The following is a 21,490-nucleotide window of genomic DNA, read 5'->3' on the forward strand; positions in this document are numbered from 1 at the left end:
AAAAGATACAGAATCCAATCAGCCACCTTTAAAATATCATTAAGAATTGTGACTCAGCCAGACAGGAAGATTGTTAAATAAATGTTTCAACCAGATAATAACGGATTAATACAGGAAGTTAGTTGCTGCCTGGGTAGAGGGTTGCAATCTCAAATCACAGGAAAGTAATTTAACTAATTTTATTTAATTAGGTGATTTAAGGGCCAAACTTGAACCTATATGAAAACAATTTAGTCTTAAAACTATGAGCATAATATTCTCCTTTTAATGATGACTATAATAAAGGGTCAGCCAGTCTGTTTCTTGATAGGAAGCATCATCCTGGCTATATGCAGCCACCTTAACTCTTGAATTCTAGTCAGAGATCTCTGGGCTATAAGCAATGTCAGCTTGTTGGATAGTTACTTTATCTTGGTTGTTATTTATTTATTTAAGACAGAGTTGGTTGGTCTTAACTGGTTGTTGCCCAGGCTGGTCTTGAACTCCTTAGCTCAAGAAATCCTCCTGCCTCAGCCTCCCAAAATACTGGGATTATAGGCATGAGGTACCATGCCCAGCCTATCTTGGTCATTATTTATTGATCTGGTAACCTCACCTCATTTCAGTGATAAAACAATTCCCCAGTAGATGCAGATGTACCAAGAGAGTAGCGCAGTTTATGTTCCAGGGAGCTTTACTTGCATGCTCCCTTCCAAAGTACTGTAGCTGATTTCAAATTCAAAATTTGGTATTTCTCTTTATTAAAAATTATGCCTCCCCCACCGCCACCCCCACCAACTGTATAAGCTTCAAGCCCCACAAAGCCTGAATCTGTCCCTGGCGTTTACACAGCAAGCTAAGAAAACTGAATATTGTCCTGAATAGGGGAACTATGTAAGAATGTCGGGTAGTACAGAGGCATGTCCATATTTGCATTTTAGGAAGATTACTTTGGGAACAATGTAGACAAAAGACTGAAAGAGGGGTAGACCTGGAGGGAAAACTATAAGGAAGCTGTCATTGTATTCCAAGCAAGAATAAAGATCTTTTGCTTTTTATTTTATAAAAAGAGTTGGTGTTTCCTTTGAAAGAGCAAGATCCTCTGAGGCATTTCTAATTTTACTTATAAAAGCTCCCTTTTCCCATTTCAGAAGTATTATTCTTCCTCCAAGAAGCTGAGGAGATTAAAATCTTTCACAGTGTAATAGTCTGTTCTTGCCTTCAGAAAGTAATATGAAATTTTCATACTCTACAGTGCTAACTTACTAGCATAAGGAAAATAGCAAGTGTTTGTTTTAAAATAAAATGTCAGTGTAATAATAAAAAAAAAATGAGTTCTTCTGTGACCTTTTTAGCCCAATAAGAGACTCAAATAGTACACACTATATCCCTGGATGATATGCTCAATATTAACTTTTAAAAGTATATTTAGAGTATATATTTCAACATTAAATACATTTATAGTTCATCTTAAAAAATAAATGTACAGTAATCAAGAAGACTGAGAGAAAGGAAAAGGTGGGTTGTTCTACCAAAGAGCAAATCTTACTCTAAAGCCACAAAAACAGTTTTAGAAGGCATAAAAATAAGCAAAAATATCTACTGAAGTCAGTTTGAAGTCTAGAAATGGACCACATGAGCTGTCTTGGTTCATTTTGTGCTGCTCTAAAAGAATACCTGAGACTGAGTAATTTATAATAAACAGAAATTTATTAGCTCAGAGTTCTGGAGGCTAGGAAATCCAATATCAAGGTGCTGGCATCTGGCAAGGACCTTCTTGCTGTGTCCTCACATGGCAAAAAATGAGATGGAGAGATAGAGCAAGAGGGGGCTGAACCCATCCTTTTATAGCAACACCAATCCCACCCATGAAGATGAAGCCTCACGCAGCCTAATCACTTCTTAAAGATCTTACCTCTTAATACCATTACAACGGCAATTAAATTTCAAAATGACTTTTGGAGGGGTCATATAATAACACCATAGCATAAGCATAAACATTTCACATTAATAAAGAAAGAACGAGCTGGTAGATGGTCAGCCACTTTTGCACAACTCTATGAGGTAAAAGGAAAATCATTATTGACTTCTACTTTATGGTTAAACTATGGGGAGGATCTCCCCTTCTTTCTTGGGGCTTAGATAACCATGAAGTCTACATTCAATTGTCTACTCTTCCTCAGAAAGTTGCTATTATAAATCCATGCTCTGCCTTGTGGTACTGGGTAGAAGGAAGAAAAGTGTTTTACAGAGCTTATAGTATTCCTCTGAAGTCTGTAGTAACAATTAAAAGAAAAAGTATACACTGGGCATGTAGATCAAGCAAAAGATCTAGTAAAAATTATAAGTTGTTAGAAAGTCACTAAAAATATTTTAGTTTATGCCTTTGATTTAGGACTTTTTGGGGTGAGTTCTTTGGAAGGAAATTAAACACGTTCCAATTAGAATTATTAGTGGATAGACATGTTGGTTCTTGATTCTGGAAATACATGACTATATCTAGCAGACCCCTTACTGAAGTTCTTACCCAAAGAGAGTCAACTTATACCCCTGTACACCTAGGCAAAATGGTAAACAGCACCAGCCTCCATATTAGACACAAAAGAAAGGAACCATCACCTTTGCTCTGAAGTTTGCCTCTCAAGACAGGATACCTACTTCAAATATATTGCTGCTTCTACTAATTTCCCTTGCCTAATTCTTCCTGATCCTTCCATGCACAGGATAAAAATGAGACTCCAGAGAGAGGAAGTACCATAGGCTATGGGGGTACAGAGGGGAAGAAATCAATTCTGTTTTTTGGAGGGGTTAAATAAATGTCTGGAAAGCTTTCATCCCAAACACTCTCTACTTCTCTATCATGCCACGTTTCAGTTGCCAAGTACATGTGTCTCTGCATTAAAGCATGAGCTATTTGGGCATAGACACCAGGCCCATGAGTCTTTGCATTACCATCCCAAACCCAGTGCCTAACGTATTATATGTGCTGAAGTGTTCGTTGTACCAAAATAAATACATAAATACATAAATCTTAGAAAATACTTTCTCCCTCTCTCTGTGGTTGCCAAAAAGCCAAAATCGGATTCCTGGATCTATTAGTTTGGTTTTTCACACTCTCACCTTCAGAAAGAAAAGAATCTCTCATTAAAATCTTACTAGATGCAAATGCAAAATGGATTACTTTTTCTCTTCAGAAGCAAAATGTACAGGTGTGGAGTAGGAATTCATCTCCACAAATAGGAAGGAGCTACAAATAAAAATAAGGCATTTGGACTTAACATTTTATTACCGTGTAATGGTTTGGGCAACCGTTTCCAAAACCTCAAGATAAGGCGCCAATAACTATCCGTCAAACAGGCCTTCAGAAAGTCTGGCATACTGTGCACTGAGATTCAGAGTTGTACCATGAAAGTATGATAATTCCACAGGAGGTAGCATCTAGCAGATTCTGCTTTCGTTAGGCTCTAGGGAGCCCTATTAAGAGAGATTTCTCCTATGACATTTATTTTTAACACTACTCTCTGTCTTAAATCTAATTTTTCCTTAGGGGAAGAATGTTGTCCCAGACTGTAAAATAAATTGAATCTTTTAAATCTAGCCCTTGAAGAATAAACCAATTTCTATTTAACCTTCAAAACTCTGACAGATCAGATCAATCCTTCTTGTTAGTACCCAAAATGTATCAAATCAAAGTGTTACTAATATACATGATGCAATAGAACTCTTATCAGGAAACTAGGCTGAATGTTTCAATATTTGCAGTTACTTATATGCTATTTTTCCTATCTGACAGTTTGTATGGTTTGTACCTTTAGCAACCTTATTTTTTTTTTATCTAAGTTTCACTACTTCAGTACATATTCCACATAAAGAAATTCAGAAGAACTGTATTTTAACGTCAACTACTGTAGCAAAAGCTGCTGATGCCTGCCCAGATTCCTCTTTCATCAGGCTGCTGTACTCTCCAGCTGCTATGAAGATTGGCTGGTCAGTGTTCACAGCTGCATCTTTTTCCACAAAATTACCTTTGGCCAATAAGAGCCACCCCAACCACAGATGTCTGGGGAAGCTCAGAGTTTCCAGTGATACAGGGGTATAAAGACTACCTTTCTTGCCCCAAAGTGGGCCAACTGCATAGTGCCTTTCACACCTTAGAGAATATCTCATGGTGTCGGTTACTAAGTTCTGTTGAATCTGCTTCCTAAAGTCTGTTAACTCTCGTATTTTCACTATTCTAATTGCCACTCATCCTAATTTAGGACAATCTCTCACTGAACTATTCAAATCACCTTCTGAATCAATTGTCACCTTTCTATAGTCCCTTCTCTACATTATTGCCAGAACTCTAAAACGCAAATTTGAATGTCATCTACCCCAGCCCCCACCAGTACACACCTACTTGAAACCCTTAAATAATCATCCACATCACTTACCCAGGGATAGTAAACTGAAGTCACTTCACACACACATTTTGTTTCTCCCTGAAGAAAATGACACCATGGAGCCAAACAAAGCCTTGTAATATGTACAATATAACTGGATGGCATTTCTCTACCTTGAGAGCAAAAGTCAGCTGAAGCAGTTAACTATTAGGTCAGTGCAAAAGTAATTGCAGTTTAGACAAGAATTCCTTCTACGCTTGGCTCAGGAATCCCGCAGTATTAATCCATCGGATGGGGAAAGTTTTTAGTCTTAGATTGGGATAATTCTTTCCCAGGCTGAATATATTTTAATCCTGGAATGTTTTGACACGAAGTACAGTAATGATGAAAGTAAGCCCATAGCAGTGATAATTCTGTTGAAGAATGATTTGTGCATATTTGATATTTAAGTATCTAAAGGTTGAAATTTTGGCCTATTAAAGAAACAGGCTGACTTGTGACTCCAGTTTATAACATGTAATTGGATAACTTTGACTTTTGGTTTTACATTGAAAGCTATGTTTACAAACGGTATTGGAATACTTAATAGAGCTTATCCACTGCATTACCCACTCCGCCGCCACCCCCTCCCCCGCCACCACCTCTTTTTCTTTTACTTTTAGATTTAGGGAATTTATCAGTATCTGGAATGGTTTGTCAGCCATTAAAGAGAATATAATGAGTTTATAAACAAGTAAAACCTCTACAGGAATTTAAATTGTAAACCACCCCCCATGCCCTTAAATAGCTGTAACAAATTTACTACATTTATAAATTGAAAAAGATTTGAATGTCAAACTAAAAAGTTTAGAATAAGGCTTCTAAATTTTGAACTTTAATGTATTAATAAATATCTTTAACAACTAAAGTGGCCCATGAAATATTTTCTCTGCAAAAAGGTCACCCTCAAGAGCATTAGGATCTCATACTGACATACAAATCTAGCTTCAGATCCTTGCAAAATCAGAACACATTGCAAAGTTGGGCTGCATTCTTGCCTGACAAAAATGCCCCCTCCTCGAGATGGTGCATGAATTTTCAGGGTCCCCATAAGTCTCTCACACACGTGTCACTCATTTACCTTTACGTGCCTGGTCCTTATAAAGGCATTTGCAATTTCCATTCATGAATTTAGAGCAGTGGTTCTCAATCAGGGTGATTTGCCCTCCCACCCCCGCCCCTCGCCGCCCACCCCCGCCCCCCACCGCCCACCCCCACCCCCTACCAGGGGCCATTTGGCAATGTCCAGAGACATTTTTCGTTGTTACCATTAGGGGTGGTGCTACTGGCAACTAGTGGGTAGAGGCCAAGGATGTTGCTAAACATCCTGCAATGCACACACAGTCCTCCAACAATGATCCAGCCTGAAATGGCAATAGTGCTTAGAACAAGAAACCCCAACTTAAACGAACACACCTACAATCCTCTAGAATGGCAGAGCCTTTGCAGTGATCTATTTGTGTATCCTGGAGATTAATCCATTGATATTATAGGGCTCACAAGCATCTTATTTATTCACTGTTTATAGAGCCCTATTTTGTATGTGGGTTCTTAAATTTTTATAAGTTTCTCTTTTTAAATCTTTTATTTCTTTTACGAACTCCTTCCCTACATTGAGGTTAAAGATACTGCTTTCTTCTACACATTACAAATATTTTACATGTCTTCAATCCATCTGAAATTTATGTGATGGAAGTCATAGACGTAATTTTATTTCCATATGGATAGCCCATAGTTTTAATAGCATTTTGTGAATAGCTCATTTTTCTCCACTAGGAGGTAACACTGATTCTGCTGCATACTAAGTTTCCATATGAATGCTCATCTGCTTTCAGGCTATTTTGTATATATTCTGATATCATTAATTTATACTTTTATTAGGAATCTTGCTATCTGATATATTGTAATTCCTACCTCAGACTTCTTTAAAATTTATGCTTATATATGAATTTCAGAATAACCCTCCTAGAATTATAGTTGAAATTATACTAAATTTATAGATTTCGCAAATATGCTGATTTTTCTTATTATAAACATCGTATTCCTATTTGAATTTTTCCAAAACTTTCAGTAAAGTTTAACAATTTCTCTATAAAGATAATGATAGGTTTGTTCCTGGGTGCTGTGTGTTGCTTATTATGAGGTTTGTTTTTCTAACTATCATCTCCAGTAACTCTTGGGGTTTTAAGTGCTTTTAATTCAAAATAGTCAATAGAATACTATGCATCCAATAACTCTCTTTAGTTTGGATCTCATATATGGCAAACTTGCTGAGCTGTCTTAATAGCATGTCTGTAGATTCTCTTGGATATTTGAATTAATCACAGCAACTACAATAGTTACTCCTATTTTTTTGTCTGAGTGCACTGGTTCTGGTCTATAGGGCAGTTTTGAAGAGGTAATGTCTTCACATTGCTTTACAAGGCATCGCATTTAAAGATTTACACATAAATATGATTTTTTTCCTTCTAGATTTTTGGCAGACACTTTTGATGAGGTTGAAAGGGGCTTAGAACATGCCACCCCAAAATATGCTGCTGTTGCATACTGATTATTGTGATCTGAAGGCACCTGTGATACAGCAGACATATGAAGGGCTCTCTGACCTTCCCCTTCCTACTTAAAAGCAAGTCATAAAATTTCCCATGAGAAAGAAGCCATCCCTGTACCAGGAAAAGAATAACATTTTTATGATGGGAGACTGGAAATTAATGCTAAAATGGGTCTGCAGAAACAAACCTATTAAAATAATCTTTATCTTCCACTAATTTTACCCATATTTTTCCTGGTCACTTGTCTACAGTTTGTGAACCTTAAATCCCTTTTCCTTTGTCTTGTCACTTCCCTACAAATGTATCATTCTTTGTTTTCTTTAAAAAAAAAAAGGCATATAAGCTGTTGGTCCTATCTGCTTCATTTTTCTTTTGAATGCTCCCATGTGCATGTAAAAATATTAATAAAATTTGTGTGCTTTTTTCCTGTTTACCTGTCTTATGTTCATTTAATTCACAGGCCCAGCTATTGAACCAAAGAGGGCAGAAAAAGTTTTTCCTTCTCTATAGTTTCAAGCAAGATTTATTCAGTTAGCGATTTTCTAAGTTTTTAACAACCCAAATGGGTGGTACTAAGCCATTTATAACACAGCACAGCTTTGTTCTTTAAGCCTACCCAGTTTGCCTGAAGGACTTGCTCTTCTGTTTGAAGGTGCAGCTGGAAAGCCTTCCTCCATTCTAGAATCTGCCTCCTTTTCACCCCCAGCCTTGCTAAGCACCTTTCAGGGAAATCCATTGAGCTTAAATTGGCTTTGACTGGGATACTTTTTTTTTTTTTTTTTGAGACAGAGTCTCATTTTGTCGCCCAGGCTGGAGTGCAGTGGCACCATCTCTGCTCACTGCAACCTCTGCCTCCTGGGTTCAAGCAATTCTCCTGCCTCAGTCTCCTGAGTAGCTGGGATTACAGGCGCCCACCACCACACGTGGCTAATTTTTGTATTTTTAGTAGAGACGGGGGTTTCACCATGTTGGCCAGGCTGGTTTCGAACTTCTGACCTCAAATGATCCGCCTGCCTCAGCCTCCCAAAGTGCTGGGATTACAGGCATGAACCACTGTGCCCGGCCTGGAATGCTATTTAGTTTTCAGAGTTTCACAGAAAGATCCAAGAGTTTTAAAAAGCTGAGGCAGGGGAACCGCTTGAATCCAGGAGGCGGAGGTTGCAGTGAGCCAATATCGTGCCATTGCATTCCAGCCTGGTGACAGGGCAAGACTCCGTCTCAAAAAAAAAAAAAAAAAAAAAGTTACTTTCAATTACCTCACAGATAGTTTGTAAGAAGTCAAAGTCAAAGTCAGAAGGCCAGCTATTAATAGTGGTCAATACAATAAAACCAGGGATGAAATTGAGATTTTACAGGAAGAATGAACATGGCTCATTCTCTTCAAGCTCTAACTCCTTAGTGAACAAATAAACTAGTCCTACAAACCAAAACGAAACAAAAAAAACCTAATACAACTGTATTCCCCAAAGCTTCCAAGTGGCTGAAACAGCTAGAAGAGGATTTGAGTGCATTTTCACACACACAAAGAAAACTATCAAGGAAAAGATCTTTTGATGTGTTACAAACTATTACAGGTAAACAAGGAATCAGCAAAAATAATCCCTGGGCTTGACAAAACAATGAAATTTCAGTGTTCTTTCAAAAACTTTTTATTGGGGAAACATGCAGTATTGAACAGTTAGCTTTTTTGTTCTCTTTGTGCCACAATTACTGGAAATACTTTATATTTTCAGGTTTTTTTCTTCTTCACAATTAAGGGGGGAAATTATTCTGTATACTGCCTTCAGGCCAGGCTGTGTCAGTATTTTACCTGGGAAGGAAATGGCTAAGACCCTGGGAGTCGTTTTGTTTCCCCCAAGTTAAAATACATACGTTGCTGGAGGATTTATCAGCTAAAAAGCAACGTTTGACTATTTCATACTGTGTTACGTAACTTCCTGAAAATGTCAGAACATCTTAAGTAGGCAGCATGCCTGGCAGGAACATCTCCCTCCCTGAGTGTAATAAATTTACTTCCAAAGTCTGAGAGATTTTTCAGAGTCATGTAAAAAGCCCCAGTTTGCTTGTTAGTTAACTTAGGACCCCAAAACATAACTAAGCTTTCATTTTTCAGTCTTATAAAGCCATACATCTATCTTACACTACTGTGACTGTTATACATACGTATAACACCCCCAAGCTGCACATGTGGTGGTGGTTGGGGTATGGACTTATCGGGGAGAATCACTGTTCCAAAAAGGCAAAGACCAGGAAAGACCAATTTGGTAGTGGGGTAACATCAAATCCAATTTTCTCACTCAACTTTATTGAAAGCAGCTGGCTCATGACTTGTGGTAGGCAAGCAATGTTATTTATTTAAAAAGCAATTATCAGTGGGCTCCCCTTCAGGTTATTCTCTAAGTCTGTAATTTTATGTACTTCCTTTCTTTAATGAAAAAAATTGGTATTTGCCCTTCTGACTTTTCACTTTGATAACCTTATTAGTATCAGAAACAAGTTAGCTGTAGACAGATTAAAATGAAGTGTTCTCATTTTTTCTAATAAAAACAGGATATTGTAGATACATTTCAAATTTCAGTTGTCCAAAAATATAGCCCTTCTATATTTTGTAGTGGCAGATACAAGAGATCAGAGAACCCTTAAAAGTCACGTTACAAACACGAACATATGTTCAATCTCTTGTATTAAGTTTTCTTCCAAAAAACTGCCAGGCATCCACCACTTACCTCATTTTTTGCAACTGTTAAGAAACTTGCCTGATACACAGCCTTTCGAAAACTGTAAAGCTGGGCCATTTCTGTGGTCAGTTATGTACCTTTTCTTGAATTTTCTAGGTCAATAACTGCAGAATACAGTAGTAACACCCTATCTTTAGCCACACTTAGAGCTTTAGGGCAGGGAAATTCCTTTTAAGACCATCTCTATTCTGTTGGATTTAACGAAGTACCCAAAAACTTTATACTACACGTAATGGGTTTGAAACAGATTAAGCAGCAGGATGGAAGCTTAGTATTCTTGTTTTTGAAGTAAAACAAATCCTTCCAAATGCCTCCTTTTGTTCGTTGTCTTCTTCCTCATCCTTCCAACCACTTTCCTAGCACTGGAGTAACAGCCAGGCAACGTAATACAGTACTTCAAGCTTTACAATATACTGTTAAGTGCAGCACTGCCTAGTGAGAGAAAGATAAAATTAAATAAAGAACGAGAGAAATCTCTTGTTGGAAAGTTCCTGCAGTAAAAGTGAAACCTATGGTATTGACCATCTTTACAACTATGAAAAACTTTTCAATTCTGAGAAAATAAAGTTCAGTGGGCCAGTGCAGCCTTCAATACCGCACGTCTTCACCTCCCTTTAATCTTTTTAACATCTACTAGCTGACCCAGATGCCCGCTTAGTTGCCTTTAGCAACCACCAGGTCCAACACACCTCAAGCCAGCTCAGAGTCACCAGGCAAGCGGAGCAGAAACGCAAACCGCCTCTCCTCAGTCTTCCAGAGTCCGAGGGAAGAGAGGCAGCCGGGAGCGGGGCGCGAACGCCACGCCTCCATGAGCGGCGGGGCTGCTTCCCGACCACCATTTCCGCAGAGGCAGGGCAAGAGGCGGGCCACGGCTGACGTCATTCAGGAAAGCCGCCCTGATTGGAGGGAAGGAGGCGGAGTCTAGTTTCCCTGGTGACGGGTTGTCCGGTGGTAGCCTGGTAACCGGTCGTGGCTGTACTGGCGGCGGCCTGGCTGGCGGCTTAGGCCGCAGAGGTCTGTGGGCCTGAGCCCACGCTGGACTCTGTCCGTCCTGCGATGACTGCTGCCCTGGCCGTCGTCACGACGTCGGGTTTGGAAGATGGGGTGCCTAGGTCCCGTGGCGAAGGGACCGGGGAAGTGGTCTTGGAGCGGGGTCCCGGCGCGGCCTACCACATGTTCGTGGTGATGGAGGACTTGGTGGAGAAGCTGAAGCTGCTCCGCTACGAGGAGGAGTTCCTCCGGAAGAGCAACCTGAAGGCCCCGTCCAGGTGGGTGCCGACGTCCCCGAGCGCCTGGGTGCCTGCTAGCCCCCAGGGAGATGCCCTCCTTTGTCCTCCTGGGAACCAATTTCGTGAGAGCGGGTTAGCAATTCCTTGCCTCCGTCTTCCTAGCCAGGGAAGGGCACTTCACCCCAAACTCCCGGGAGGTCCGTGGAGCTCACGCAGCCCTGACTTGGTATTTTTGTAGAGAGAATAAATAAGTTTTGGAACGGCAGAAAGGATCGGAAGACAGCTTGCCTGTTTTTTTCCCAACACACACGCATTACCACAAAACACAAACTATTTTCTGATTGTAAAGATGAAACAAATACTTATTGTAGAAAACTCAGAAAAACACAAGAAAATATCTAGAAAAATTATAAAACCGCCCAAAATCTCGTCTCCAGAGAGGAATGCCATTCTCACTTAAGGCTTTTTTTCTAGTTTTGGGTTTTTTGTTGTTGTTTAAGGCCGTGTTCATACAACTGGGGACCGTGGGTACTTAGGACCCTGTTAAGGAGCACTTTAAATGCGGTTAGTAAACTTAACTACTTGCTATGGTTTAAAAGACTTCTGCCTTTGCAATAACCATACTCTCAGAAACTGAAAAGTGGAAAAGACGAATGACAACTATTGAATTGTCCCTATCATAGAACCTAAAGTTCTACCCTTGTTCTAGTGGGGGAAAAGTCCAACATATCCTGAAAGCAATGCCATTACTTGCTGAGGGTAGTGGTCAGCTAGGACCTTCTCCTCAAATCACTGTAGCTTAGCAGTAGCCAGATAAATCAGTTTTATAGCTTTTCTTTCACTTTAATACTTACATTTAGTTTATTTTATTCCATAAAAGGCAATCAGTATTAAGAATCTATAGTACTTAATGTCTACAGCCAGGCTCAAATAATTTCCCTTGATAGTTTTAATCTCATTCCACTGCTCTCTTCCAATAACTTGAATTGAAAGATATGTAGGCTTGATGCAAACTGTTCATATTAAATTAGTCCATGGTCGGAGAAAAGATAAAGGAAAAAGTAGTGTTGCTTGATCCACGTTAGAAAAGGTAGTCCTGGGATTATTACTTAAAGTGAATTGATCAGGATAATATAGACAACCAACATTTCATATGTTAATAAAAATGCATTTTTTTCCAAGTATATTTTTCAAATGAAAGAAAATGGCCTTAAGGTTCTGTTGATGTCATCTCTTGCACTGTGTCCTCAGGGGTTCAGCAGGATACTTTGAATCATGGATTTGTGTGGGGATATCCTAGTCCAATGGTTCTCAAAGTGTGATCACCAGACCAACAGCATCAGCATCACCTGGGAACTTACTAGAAATGAAATTCCTCACGCCCTTTCCCAGGTCTACCTTTTCAGTAATTATAGGGATGGGGCCTAGCAGTCTGTTTCAGTAAGCCTTCCAGATGATTCTGATGGACTCTAATGTTTGAGAACCACTGTCCTAGGTTTACAGTATCTATTGGTGTTCATTCCTCTGCCCTAGAAGAGTTATCTGCCGATAAGGAAAAGATGACTTTTTGGTGGGTGGGTGCTTTGAAAGGATAGTGAGCATATACCTGGAAGGACTTCATGGCCTTTTTTCTTCCCAGCTTTCTGTTATCTTCCAGAACATTTACACTTATCCTGCAGGAAAAAGTTTGGGAAACATGAAGGAGTACACGACTGATTTTTATGACAATGGTTATAATAGTTGTAGATACATTATAAACATAATAATGATAGCTACACATGAACAAGACAAATACGATCTTTGATTAAACCGACTTGAATGTTGTTGCTAGTGAGTTTTATTCCTATAATGTTTAGGTAAAAATCATACTGATCCTCGTAGAACTGTGTTTAGTAGACTAAGGGATTAAGCAAGAGCCCACAGATGTTTGACTGGTGATGTGACATTCACAGGTTCTTAATCCTGACTACACCTTTTAGACATGTAGAAATCTTTTGAAATATACCCCATACTGGGCCTACTTTCACTGAAGTTCTGATTTAATTCATTCATGAGGGAAGAAGCAATGTTTGGTCAAGTACCAGTATTTTTGTTAGCTCCTCAGGTGGTTGAATATGCAGCCAACATAAAAACAAATGTTTGCCATAGGTGATAGGTTAGAAACAGTAAAAATGCATAATGAGTAATCTTTGAGATCTTTTTTAAGCTCTGAGGTTGTTCCAGGTTACCATTTTCATTAATAAGGTACTCACATATTATTACTGACACTTAAATCATTTTGGCAAAAATTCTACATGCTCTGTGCTCTAACATGCACTACATTTCCTGGGTGTAAGGTCTTTGATCTAATATTTTGGGTACAGTAGTAATTGCCGTAATCCTGCTGATTTAAAAACTTCAGTGTGAGTGCTGTGGATTACTGGAAACTTCAAAGGGTGAATTATCGAGGTCTTTTGATTTGATGGCCATTTGGGGGGAAGAAAGATTGTTGGACAATTGTGAATTCGGCCCTATTAGTTATTATAGACTTATTTGCATTATTTCACATCTGTCCCCATTCCTCCTTGTTTTGAAACAGACACTATTTTGCACTGCCTACCAACCCTGGCGAACAGTTCTACATGTTTTGTACTCTTGCTGCTTGGTTGATTAATAAAGCGGGACGTCCCTTTGAGCAGCCTCAAGAATATGATGACCCTAATGCAACAATATCTAACATACTATCCGAGCTTCGGTCATTTGTAAGTGTAAACGACCCTTCTTTTTCCATGTTCTCAAGTTATGAATTTTAATACTAGTAATTTAATATCAAATGCTAGCCATTTAGATGACTCCTCTGTAAATATAATTATGAATTCATTTTCAGGTATAACCTCCTTAAAATAGTTTATATTATAATGTTAATGTCACTTCTGAAAATGTTCAGTATATACTCTTTATTAGCCCAAAGTAATATTTAAAAAAAAAATCTTGATATATCTGAGAGGTAAATTTTGGGGTGGTTAATTCTTGATCTAAAAAATGATAATTAAAAAAAAATCCTACAAAGTCAAAACACTTTATATTCTGAAAGGGAACTTGTACTTAAGACCATGACAGCAGTTGTACTTTTTCATTTCTGACTTTTCCTGGGCAGGCAGTAAGATATTTTTGGCACAAATGTTATTAATTTTTGACAAGTGAATCACTCTGTCCTTAAACATAGTTGTTTAAATAGTTTTACTGGTTTCTTTTCACTCTAATAAGATCAATAATTTGTTCTGCTGTTATGATGTTATTGCTTTTTAATTTGATACTTTTAACAATAAAAGTCTTTATTTTCAGTATTTTTATGTATCAATGGGTTACAAAGACTTGAAATGGATTTCTATGAAGCAATGTAATTACAGTTATTGTAAATCATTTGAAAGAAAAGTGATACATCCATTCAGCAGTTCTTTGCTTAAAATATTTGACATTTGGAGTATAACTAACAAATAATACCGTTTTTTTTTTTTGTTTTTCAGGGGAGAACTGCAGATTTTCCTCCTTCAAAATTAAAGTCAGGTTATGGAGAACATGTATGCTATGTTCTTGATTGCTTAGCTGAAGAAGCATTGAAATATATTGGTTTCACCTGGAAAAGGTAAAAATTACCCAACCTGATAATAGTAATTTTATGGGCATAGCATTTGCCTCTGAGGGTACAGAGCTGTTTAATTGAACATAAAAGAATTATTTCCTTTTGACTATTCTAAATTGAAAATGCCACAGATAATTAAGAAAAGCCAGTATAGACAAAATTAGAATGTCTCATGTCTTCAAAACTAATTCTGAAGTAATGTGTTACATATTATTATGCCCCTTCCCTGTTCAAATATGTAATTATTAAAGGTTTAACTGTGACTACATATCTTTGTAAATTCTGGACATTTTTTTTAAAGTCTCTTGTACATATGTTTACACACACAAACATAGTATATACACAGAGGGAACTGATAGCTACAGATTTAAGGAAAAATGGAAATTAATATAGTACTTTAAGTAGGATTTTCTCCTTTGCTAGTAGTTACTGGGCAAGAATAATACTGAAGAAACTACCTGACATTCTCCTAGACATTGTTCATTGCTTTTGTGTCCAACCTGACAGTGCTTTGTTTATTTCTATTATTATATTATATTATATTTATCCCGTGGTATAAAATTGTTCTTTACTATTCTGACATTCTTGCTAGAAATCATGAAATCTTCCCAAGTACTCTGTTAGCATATGCTTGGTGTATCTTAGATGTTTAATAGATATTGAGCATATAGAGGAAATAGAACATTTGGAAACTGAATTTATAAAGATTATAATTAGAAAACATAAATTTTATGCTTTGCAGTTTGGGATTATTAATAGGTTAGAATGTAGAAGGCATTATTCAGGTAAAATGCGAGTAAGCAGTGTTTTTTTTTTTTTTTTAATTAGAACTAACTTCTGTAGAAAGGTATATATATATATATATACACACACACACACACATATTATTCCCTGTTAATAACATTTTAATGTATATTCAATTCTTTTAGATATAATCTCCCTATGAAGTTTAATAACTTCCTTGAATTAGGTTATCATTGGGATGAGCCATATGAAATTACTCATATTCATCTATTTTTAAACTAAAAAATGGCAATTTCGTATGCTTCAATCCAAACATTATTATTTAGTACACTATAAAGAATGGCTACATGGTCCATAATACTTTATTAAATTTCAAGGGAAGATAAGTTATGAGATGTGCTGCTGTATTTAGCATTTTAAAAAACTGCTAAATTCATAGCCTAATATATTCTAAATTCACCAGAAGCTATGGTGTAATATCTCAACCACTATTCTATTTTGCACTTCCTTTGTTTCTCAGCACATCTTATTCCTGGCCTATGTTTGTAATTTGGATAATGTATTTTTTAGTTTTGTTTTAATTGACACATAACTGCAAATTTTGGAGTACAATGTGATGTTTCAATACATGTGTACAATATACAATGATGAAGTTAGTGAAATTAACATATTCATCATTTCAAACGTTTATCATTTTATTGTGGCAAGAAAATTCCAAATCTCTTTGAGCTATTTTCAAATATATATTATTGTTAATTAATATATAATATTGTTAACTGTAGTCACCCTGCTGTGCATTGGAACACTAGAACTTATTCCTCCTAACTGTAACTTTGTACTCACCCACTTTGACCAACTTCTCCCTATTCTCCCTTCCCCATACCCTTCCCATCCTATGGTAACCACTATTATACTCTCTACTTCTATGATATTTGTCTTTCTGTGCCTGGCTTATTTTGCTTGACATAGTGTCCTCCATGCTTATACAGGTTGCTACAAATAACAGAATTTCATTCTCTTTTATGGTTGAATAGTATTCCACTGTGAAAATATACCACATTTTCTATTCAACCTTTGATGGATACTTAGGTAGATTCCGTATCTTGAGTATTGTGAATAGTGCTGCAATAAACATGGGAGTGCAGATATCTCTAACATACCGATTACATTTCTTTTGGATATATAATCAGTAGTGGGATTGTTGGATAATAGAGTAGTGCAATTTTTAGTTTTTTGAGGCACCTCCATAGTGTTTGCTATAGTGTCTGTACTAATAATTTACATACCTACCAATAGTGTTCAAGGGTTACCCCTTCTCCATATCCTCAGCAGCCTTTGTTATTTTCGGGGGTGAGGGCTTGGGTAATAGCCACTCTAACTGGGGTGAGATGATATCTCATTGTGGTTTTGATTTGCGTTTCCCTGACGGTTAGTGATGTCAAGCATTTTTGCATATATCTGTTGGCTGTTTCTATGTATTTTTTGAGAAATGTCTATTAAGATCTTTTGCCCATTTTAAAAATTAGACTAGTTTTTTTGTTGTTGTTTTGCTATTGAGTTGCTTGAGTTTCTTATACATACTGGATGTTAACTTCTTGTCAGATGGGTAGTTTGCAAATATTTTCTCCCATTCTGTGGGTTGTCTCCTCACTCTTTTGATTGTTTCCTTAAGTTTGATATAATCGTGTTTGTCTATTTTTGCTTTTGTTGCCTGTGCTTTTGAGGTCTTATCCAAAAAATTCTTTCCCAAACCAGTGTCATGAAGTGTTTTCCCCCACGTTTCCTCTAGTAGTTTCAGTTTCAGATTGTATATTTAAGTCTTTAATCCATTTTGAGTTGGTTTTTATAAGTGGTTAGAGGTAGGGGTCTAGTTTCATTCTTTTGCGTGTGGATATCCAGTTTTCCCAGTACTATTTATATTTTTCTTTTTTTGTTTTTTAGCACCATTTATTGAAGAGACTGTGACTTGGATAACTTATAAGGACTATGTTTAAATGAGGAATAAAAGCAGGGAGCTGAAAAGTAGTCAACATTAGAGAATATGTCAACTATGTAACATGTAAATGAGATAGACGTTACATGTAGATGAATTTTTTATATATCTAAATGTCAAAATGAATCCTAGAAGAAAGTTGCCTTTGAGATATTTTCAAATTCTAATTAATGAAAAATTAGGAAATTTATTATTTAAGATGATTGATTTAGTTCACAGTATTTTGCATATTAGTAAATGTTGATTTTTGTATTTTTTTAACATGATTGAGGCGTGGGTTTTCATTTTTAAGACAGGGTCTCACTCTGTCGCCCAGGCTGGAGTGAACCTCTGCCTGCCGGGCTCAAGCGATCCTCCCACCTCAGCCTCCCGCATAGCTGGGACTACAGGTGCACACCACCACTCCCAGCTAATTTTTTATTTTTTTTGTCAAGACAGAGTTTCACCATGTTGCCCAGGCTGGTCTCAAACTCCTGGTCTCAGACAGTCCACCTGCCTTGGCCTCCCAAAGTGCTAGGATTATAGATGTGAGCCATCACACCCAGCCAGGTACAAGTTTTCTCTCTTAGCTTTGTTACTGGATAAAAAAAGGAAAAAAAAATAAGTTTTCATAAATAAGCCCAAATACATTTAAGTACTTTTAATATAGGAAATGTGTCATTAATCTTAATGAATAAATGATTTTTTCAAAGTTTAGTCTTAGGATCACTAATTAGATTTTGGAAATAAGAAGAAAGCTGGAATCCTTCTTATTACCTCTGTTAAAATAAACTTCAGATTGATCAAAGATGGAAAGTGAAAAGTAAAACTATAGAAGTATTAAAAGACCAGAGGAGTATAGAGGTTGTGGTATGACAGAAAGCCTCCAATATATGATGTTAAAGCTAGGGTCTGTGCAGGAAAAAGTTACCAACTCTATCTAAGAAGAACTGTAACAATCTTGAATAGCCAAGATTACAAGTAATACACTGGGGGAACAATTTTTGAGAGGTTAGGCAAAACATTAATTTTCTTAATATACAAAAAGCCAAAAAGTAAAGCGTATAAATAGACATTTCACCAAAAAAGAAGTGCAAATAAGCAATTAAAATATGACAAGATATTCAATCACTTTCATGCTAAAGAAATGCAGTTAAAACAAGAATGAGATTTTTTTTCACTTGGTTGATTGGCTAAAATTAAAGTTTGTATTATATGTCATATTGGTGAATATATGGAAATGGAGTCACTCTCGTTCAGTATTGTTTGGAGTCTAAATTAGGGTAACATTTTGGAAGCCAGTTTTGGCAGTATATAGCAAAACAATACAGGTACAAAGTTGTTTACCCTGCCATTTCACTTGAACAAATTTATTCTAAATGGTATGTGTAATGATAAATGTACAAAGATGATCTTTGCAATATTGTCTAGCAAAATAATTAGAAACCTCTATGTTCGGTCATAGGCTGCCAATTACATTAATTATGGTATTGATTGTTCAATGAAATACAGTGCTTGTATGTAAAAAGTAATGAGAAATACATATGTATTTAAATATGGTGTATTAGTGAGAAGCATTAAGTTGGATAACCCCATGCATAGTGTCATCTCATTTTCTTATAAATTTGGAGATAAACACTTTTGCTTTTTACATAGAAAGTTTTAGGAAAAATACATGAAACATTTAACAGTGATTATGGAAGCAGAGTGAAAAAGGACAAAACCTGGCATAGAGGACATGATATTTGCATTATGATTTTTTTGTCTTACTAAATATTAAAATTATCATCTCATGTTTAACCTTATTATTTTAGGCCAATATACCCAGTAGAAGAATTAGAAGAAGAAAGTGTTGCAGAAGATGATGCAGAATTAACACTAAATAAAGTGGATGAAGAATTTGTGGTATGTGTGTAGCTGAACTTTCTGTTCATTTTCACCTTTCGGCCACTTTCCATTCTCTTAATTTCCCCCAGACTTCCATTATCTGGAATATATTTTATTTCATTGTTTCTAAAGAAGCAAAGCTTTTAAATACAGTGCTGAGTATCATCATTTAGACCTTTGGTTAAGTTAATGTTTGTATTCTCTAATGATTGAGGTCTGAATTTTAGCAGAGGTTCTTGAACTGTTCAGGGAAATATATACCACTAGTTATATGAGTAAATACTTTATTAACAACCATTCATGATGTTAAATAGACTGTGACTAATAAAGAATTTAAAACAGAACAAAAGAATTTAGGATTAATAAATGCTGCTTTATACGCATACCATTCATTTCTAAGGAATTCCTTTATTCATCTACAATTAGGATGAGTAGGAATTTTTTAATGCTTTTAAATAATCAACATTATTTAAGTTGTTTGGCAGAATCTGCACCTTTTTACATGTTTTACATGCCATCCATAGTGTGCAGCTAAAGATGACAGAGACAAAAGAACTTTTTCTCAAGATAATTCTCAGAACTAGAATTAGATTGACCCTGGTATTTTAGGAAGTATGCATGTGATTTGAAGCAGAAATGGTGGGGGAATAAAAACAACTTTATAGTATACAGCTGACCCTTGAGCAATGTGGGGGTTATGGGCATCGGCCCCCACACAGTTGAAAATCCACATATAACTCTGGACTTCCAAAAACTTTACTAATAGCCTACTGTTGACTTGAAGCCTTACCAATAACATAAAGAGTTAACACATATTTTGTATATGTATTATATACTGTATTCTTACACTAAAAGTAAGCTAGAAAAAGAAAATGTTACTAAGCAAGCCATAAGGGAGAGAAAACATATATACTATTAAGTGGAAGTGGATAATCATAAAAGTATCTTCCCTGTCTTCATATTGAGTAGCCTAAGGAAGAAGAGCAAGAGGAAGGGTTGGTCTTGCTGTCTCAGGGGTGGCAGAAATGAAAGAAAATTTGTGTTTAAGTGGACCCATGCAGTTCAAACCCGTGTTGTTCAAGGGTCAACTATATTTTGCTGTCATAAACCAATTAAAATTTTTAGATGATTTTAAAAATCAATAGATAATTAGTTTAAAATAAGTAATAGAAGTTTGGCATTGAGGTTAGTATAGTATTTAAGTTAGTATATGCTATGGAGGTTCTAATCACTGCATAATTTTAATAGCAAATGCTGAAAAATGACTATTAAATAGATTAGATGCTATCTGAATAGAGTATTATATAGCCATTTGTGTTAGTCCATTTTGTGCTGCTGTAAAGGAATACTTGAGGCGCTGGGTAAGTTATAAAGAAAAGAAGTTTATTTTGGCTCACAGTTTTGCAGACCATACAAGTGTAGCACCAGCATCTGCTTCTGGTGAGGGCCTCAGGAAGCTTACAATCATGGTAAGACAAAGTGGGAACAGGCACCTCACATGGCCAGAGAAGAAGCAGAGGAGGGGAGAAGGACCGGAGACAGAGGAGGGGACATATATCCAAACTATATCACCATTAAAAATTGTTGGGTGGGCATGCTGGCTCATACCTGTAATCTCAGCACTTCGGGAGGCGGTGGGAGGATTGCTTCAGGCCAGGAGTTTGAGACTAACCTGGGCAATATAGTGAGTCCTCATCTCTACCAAAAGGAAAAAAGAAAAAGATGCCAGGCATGGTGGTTGCTTCAGGCCAGGAATTTGAGACCAACCTGGGCAATATAGTGAGTCCTCATCTCTACCAAAAAGAAAAAATGCCAGGGATGGTGGTGCATGCCTGTAGTCCTAACTACTCAGGAGGCTGAGGTGGGAAGATCACTTGAGCCCAAGAGTTTGAAAGTGCAGTAAGCCGTGATCATGCCACTCCACTACAGCCTGGGTGACAGAGCAAGACCCTGTCTCTACAAAAAAAAGTTTACAAAGTTTACAAAGAAAAATACAAAGTTACTGACATGGGAATGTAACTTATACTGTATGCTATAAAATTAACTGAGATGATTCCAAATTTTATGTTGTTATTAACTATGTAAAATATGTTAAAAATAAATATATTAGCATTAATTATGGGTAGGAGAATTATGGATGATTGTTTTCTATGCTTTGTATTTTTAAGGTTTTTAACATGTATTTTTAACAGCAATGTAAATAAACATTATTTAAATAATATATGTAAAAAAAGATGACTGTCATTTACAGAAGGAAAAAGACCATTGTAAAACTTATCAGTTTAAAAGATATTTTTTAATGTGATGGATTTTAAAAGTCAAGACAAAGATATATTCATTCATTCT

The 21,490-nt window shown here is 36.7% G+C and overlaps 2 protein-coding genes across 7 annotated transcripts in view; one reads left to right on the forward strand and one right to left on the reverse strand.

The window, feature by feature from the left end:
- HHLA2 (HHLA2 member of B7 family) overlaps positions 1-10,580 on the reverse strand; it is a 140,769-nt gene extending 130,189 nt beyond the window's left edge. Inside the window, exons 1-2 of one of the 2 annotated variants that reach the window (XR_008523611.2) lie at positions 10,380-10,580; positions 8,586-10,122 (exon numbers count right to left, since the gene is read on the reverse strand). The gene's annotated coding sequence lies outside the window, so the exon portion shown is untranslated. Of the gene's footprint in view, positions 1-8,585; positions 10,123-10,379 lie in introns of those variants that run through there. The other variant, XM_054551562.2, reaches the window with a different exon arrangement.
- Positions 10,581-10,598: 18 nt separating this feature from the next.
- The window catches only part of IFT57 (intraflagellar transport 57), a 60,133-nt gene continuing 49,241 nt past the window's right edge, over positions 10,599-21,490 (forward strand). For 4 of the 5 annotated variants that reach the window (XR_010139144.1, XM_063721798.1, XM_063721799.1 and 1 more), the window contains exons 1-4: positions 10,732-10,958; positions 13,498-13,660; positions 14,426-14,544; positions 19,072-19,162. Coding sequence is in view for 4 of the 5 variants with exons in the window: in XM_063721798.1 (XP_063577868.1) it covers positions 10,747-10,958; positions 13,498-13,660; positions 14,426-14,544; positions 19,072-19,162 (585 nt within the window). In the remaining variant the exon portion in view is untranslated. Of the gene's footprint in view, positions 10,959-13,497; positions 13,661-14,425; positions 14,545-19,071; positions 19,163-21,490 lie in introns of all 5 variants that reach the window. The other variant, XM_002813324.4, reaches the window with a different exon arrangement.

The sequence above is a fragment of the Pongo abelii genome, chromosome 2 (assembly GCF_028885655.2).
Source record: "Pongo abelii isolate AG06213 chromosome 2, NHGRI_mPonAbe1-v2.0_pri, whole genome shotgun sequence".
Classification (NCBI taxonomy): Eukaryota; Metazoa; Chordata; class Mammalia; order Primates; family Hominidae; genus Pongo; species Pongo abelii.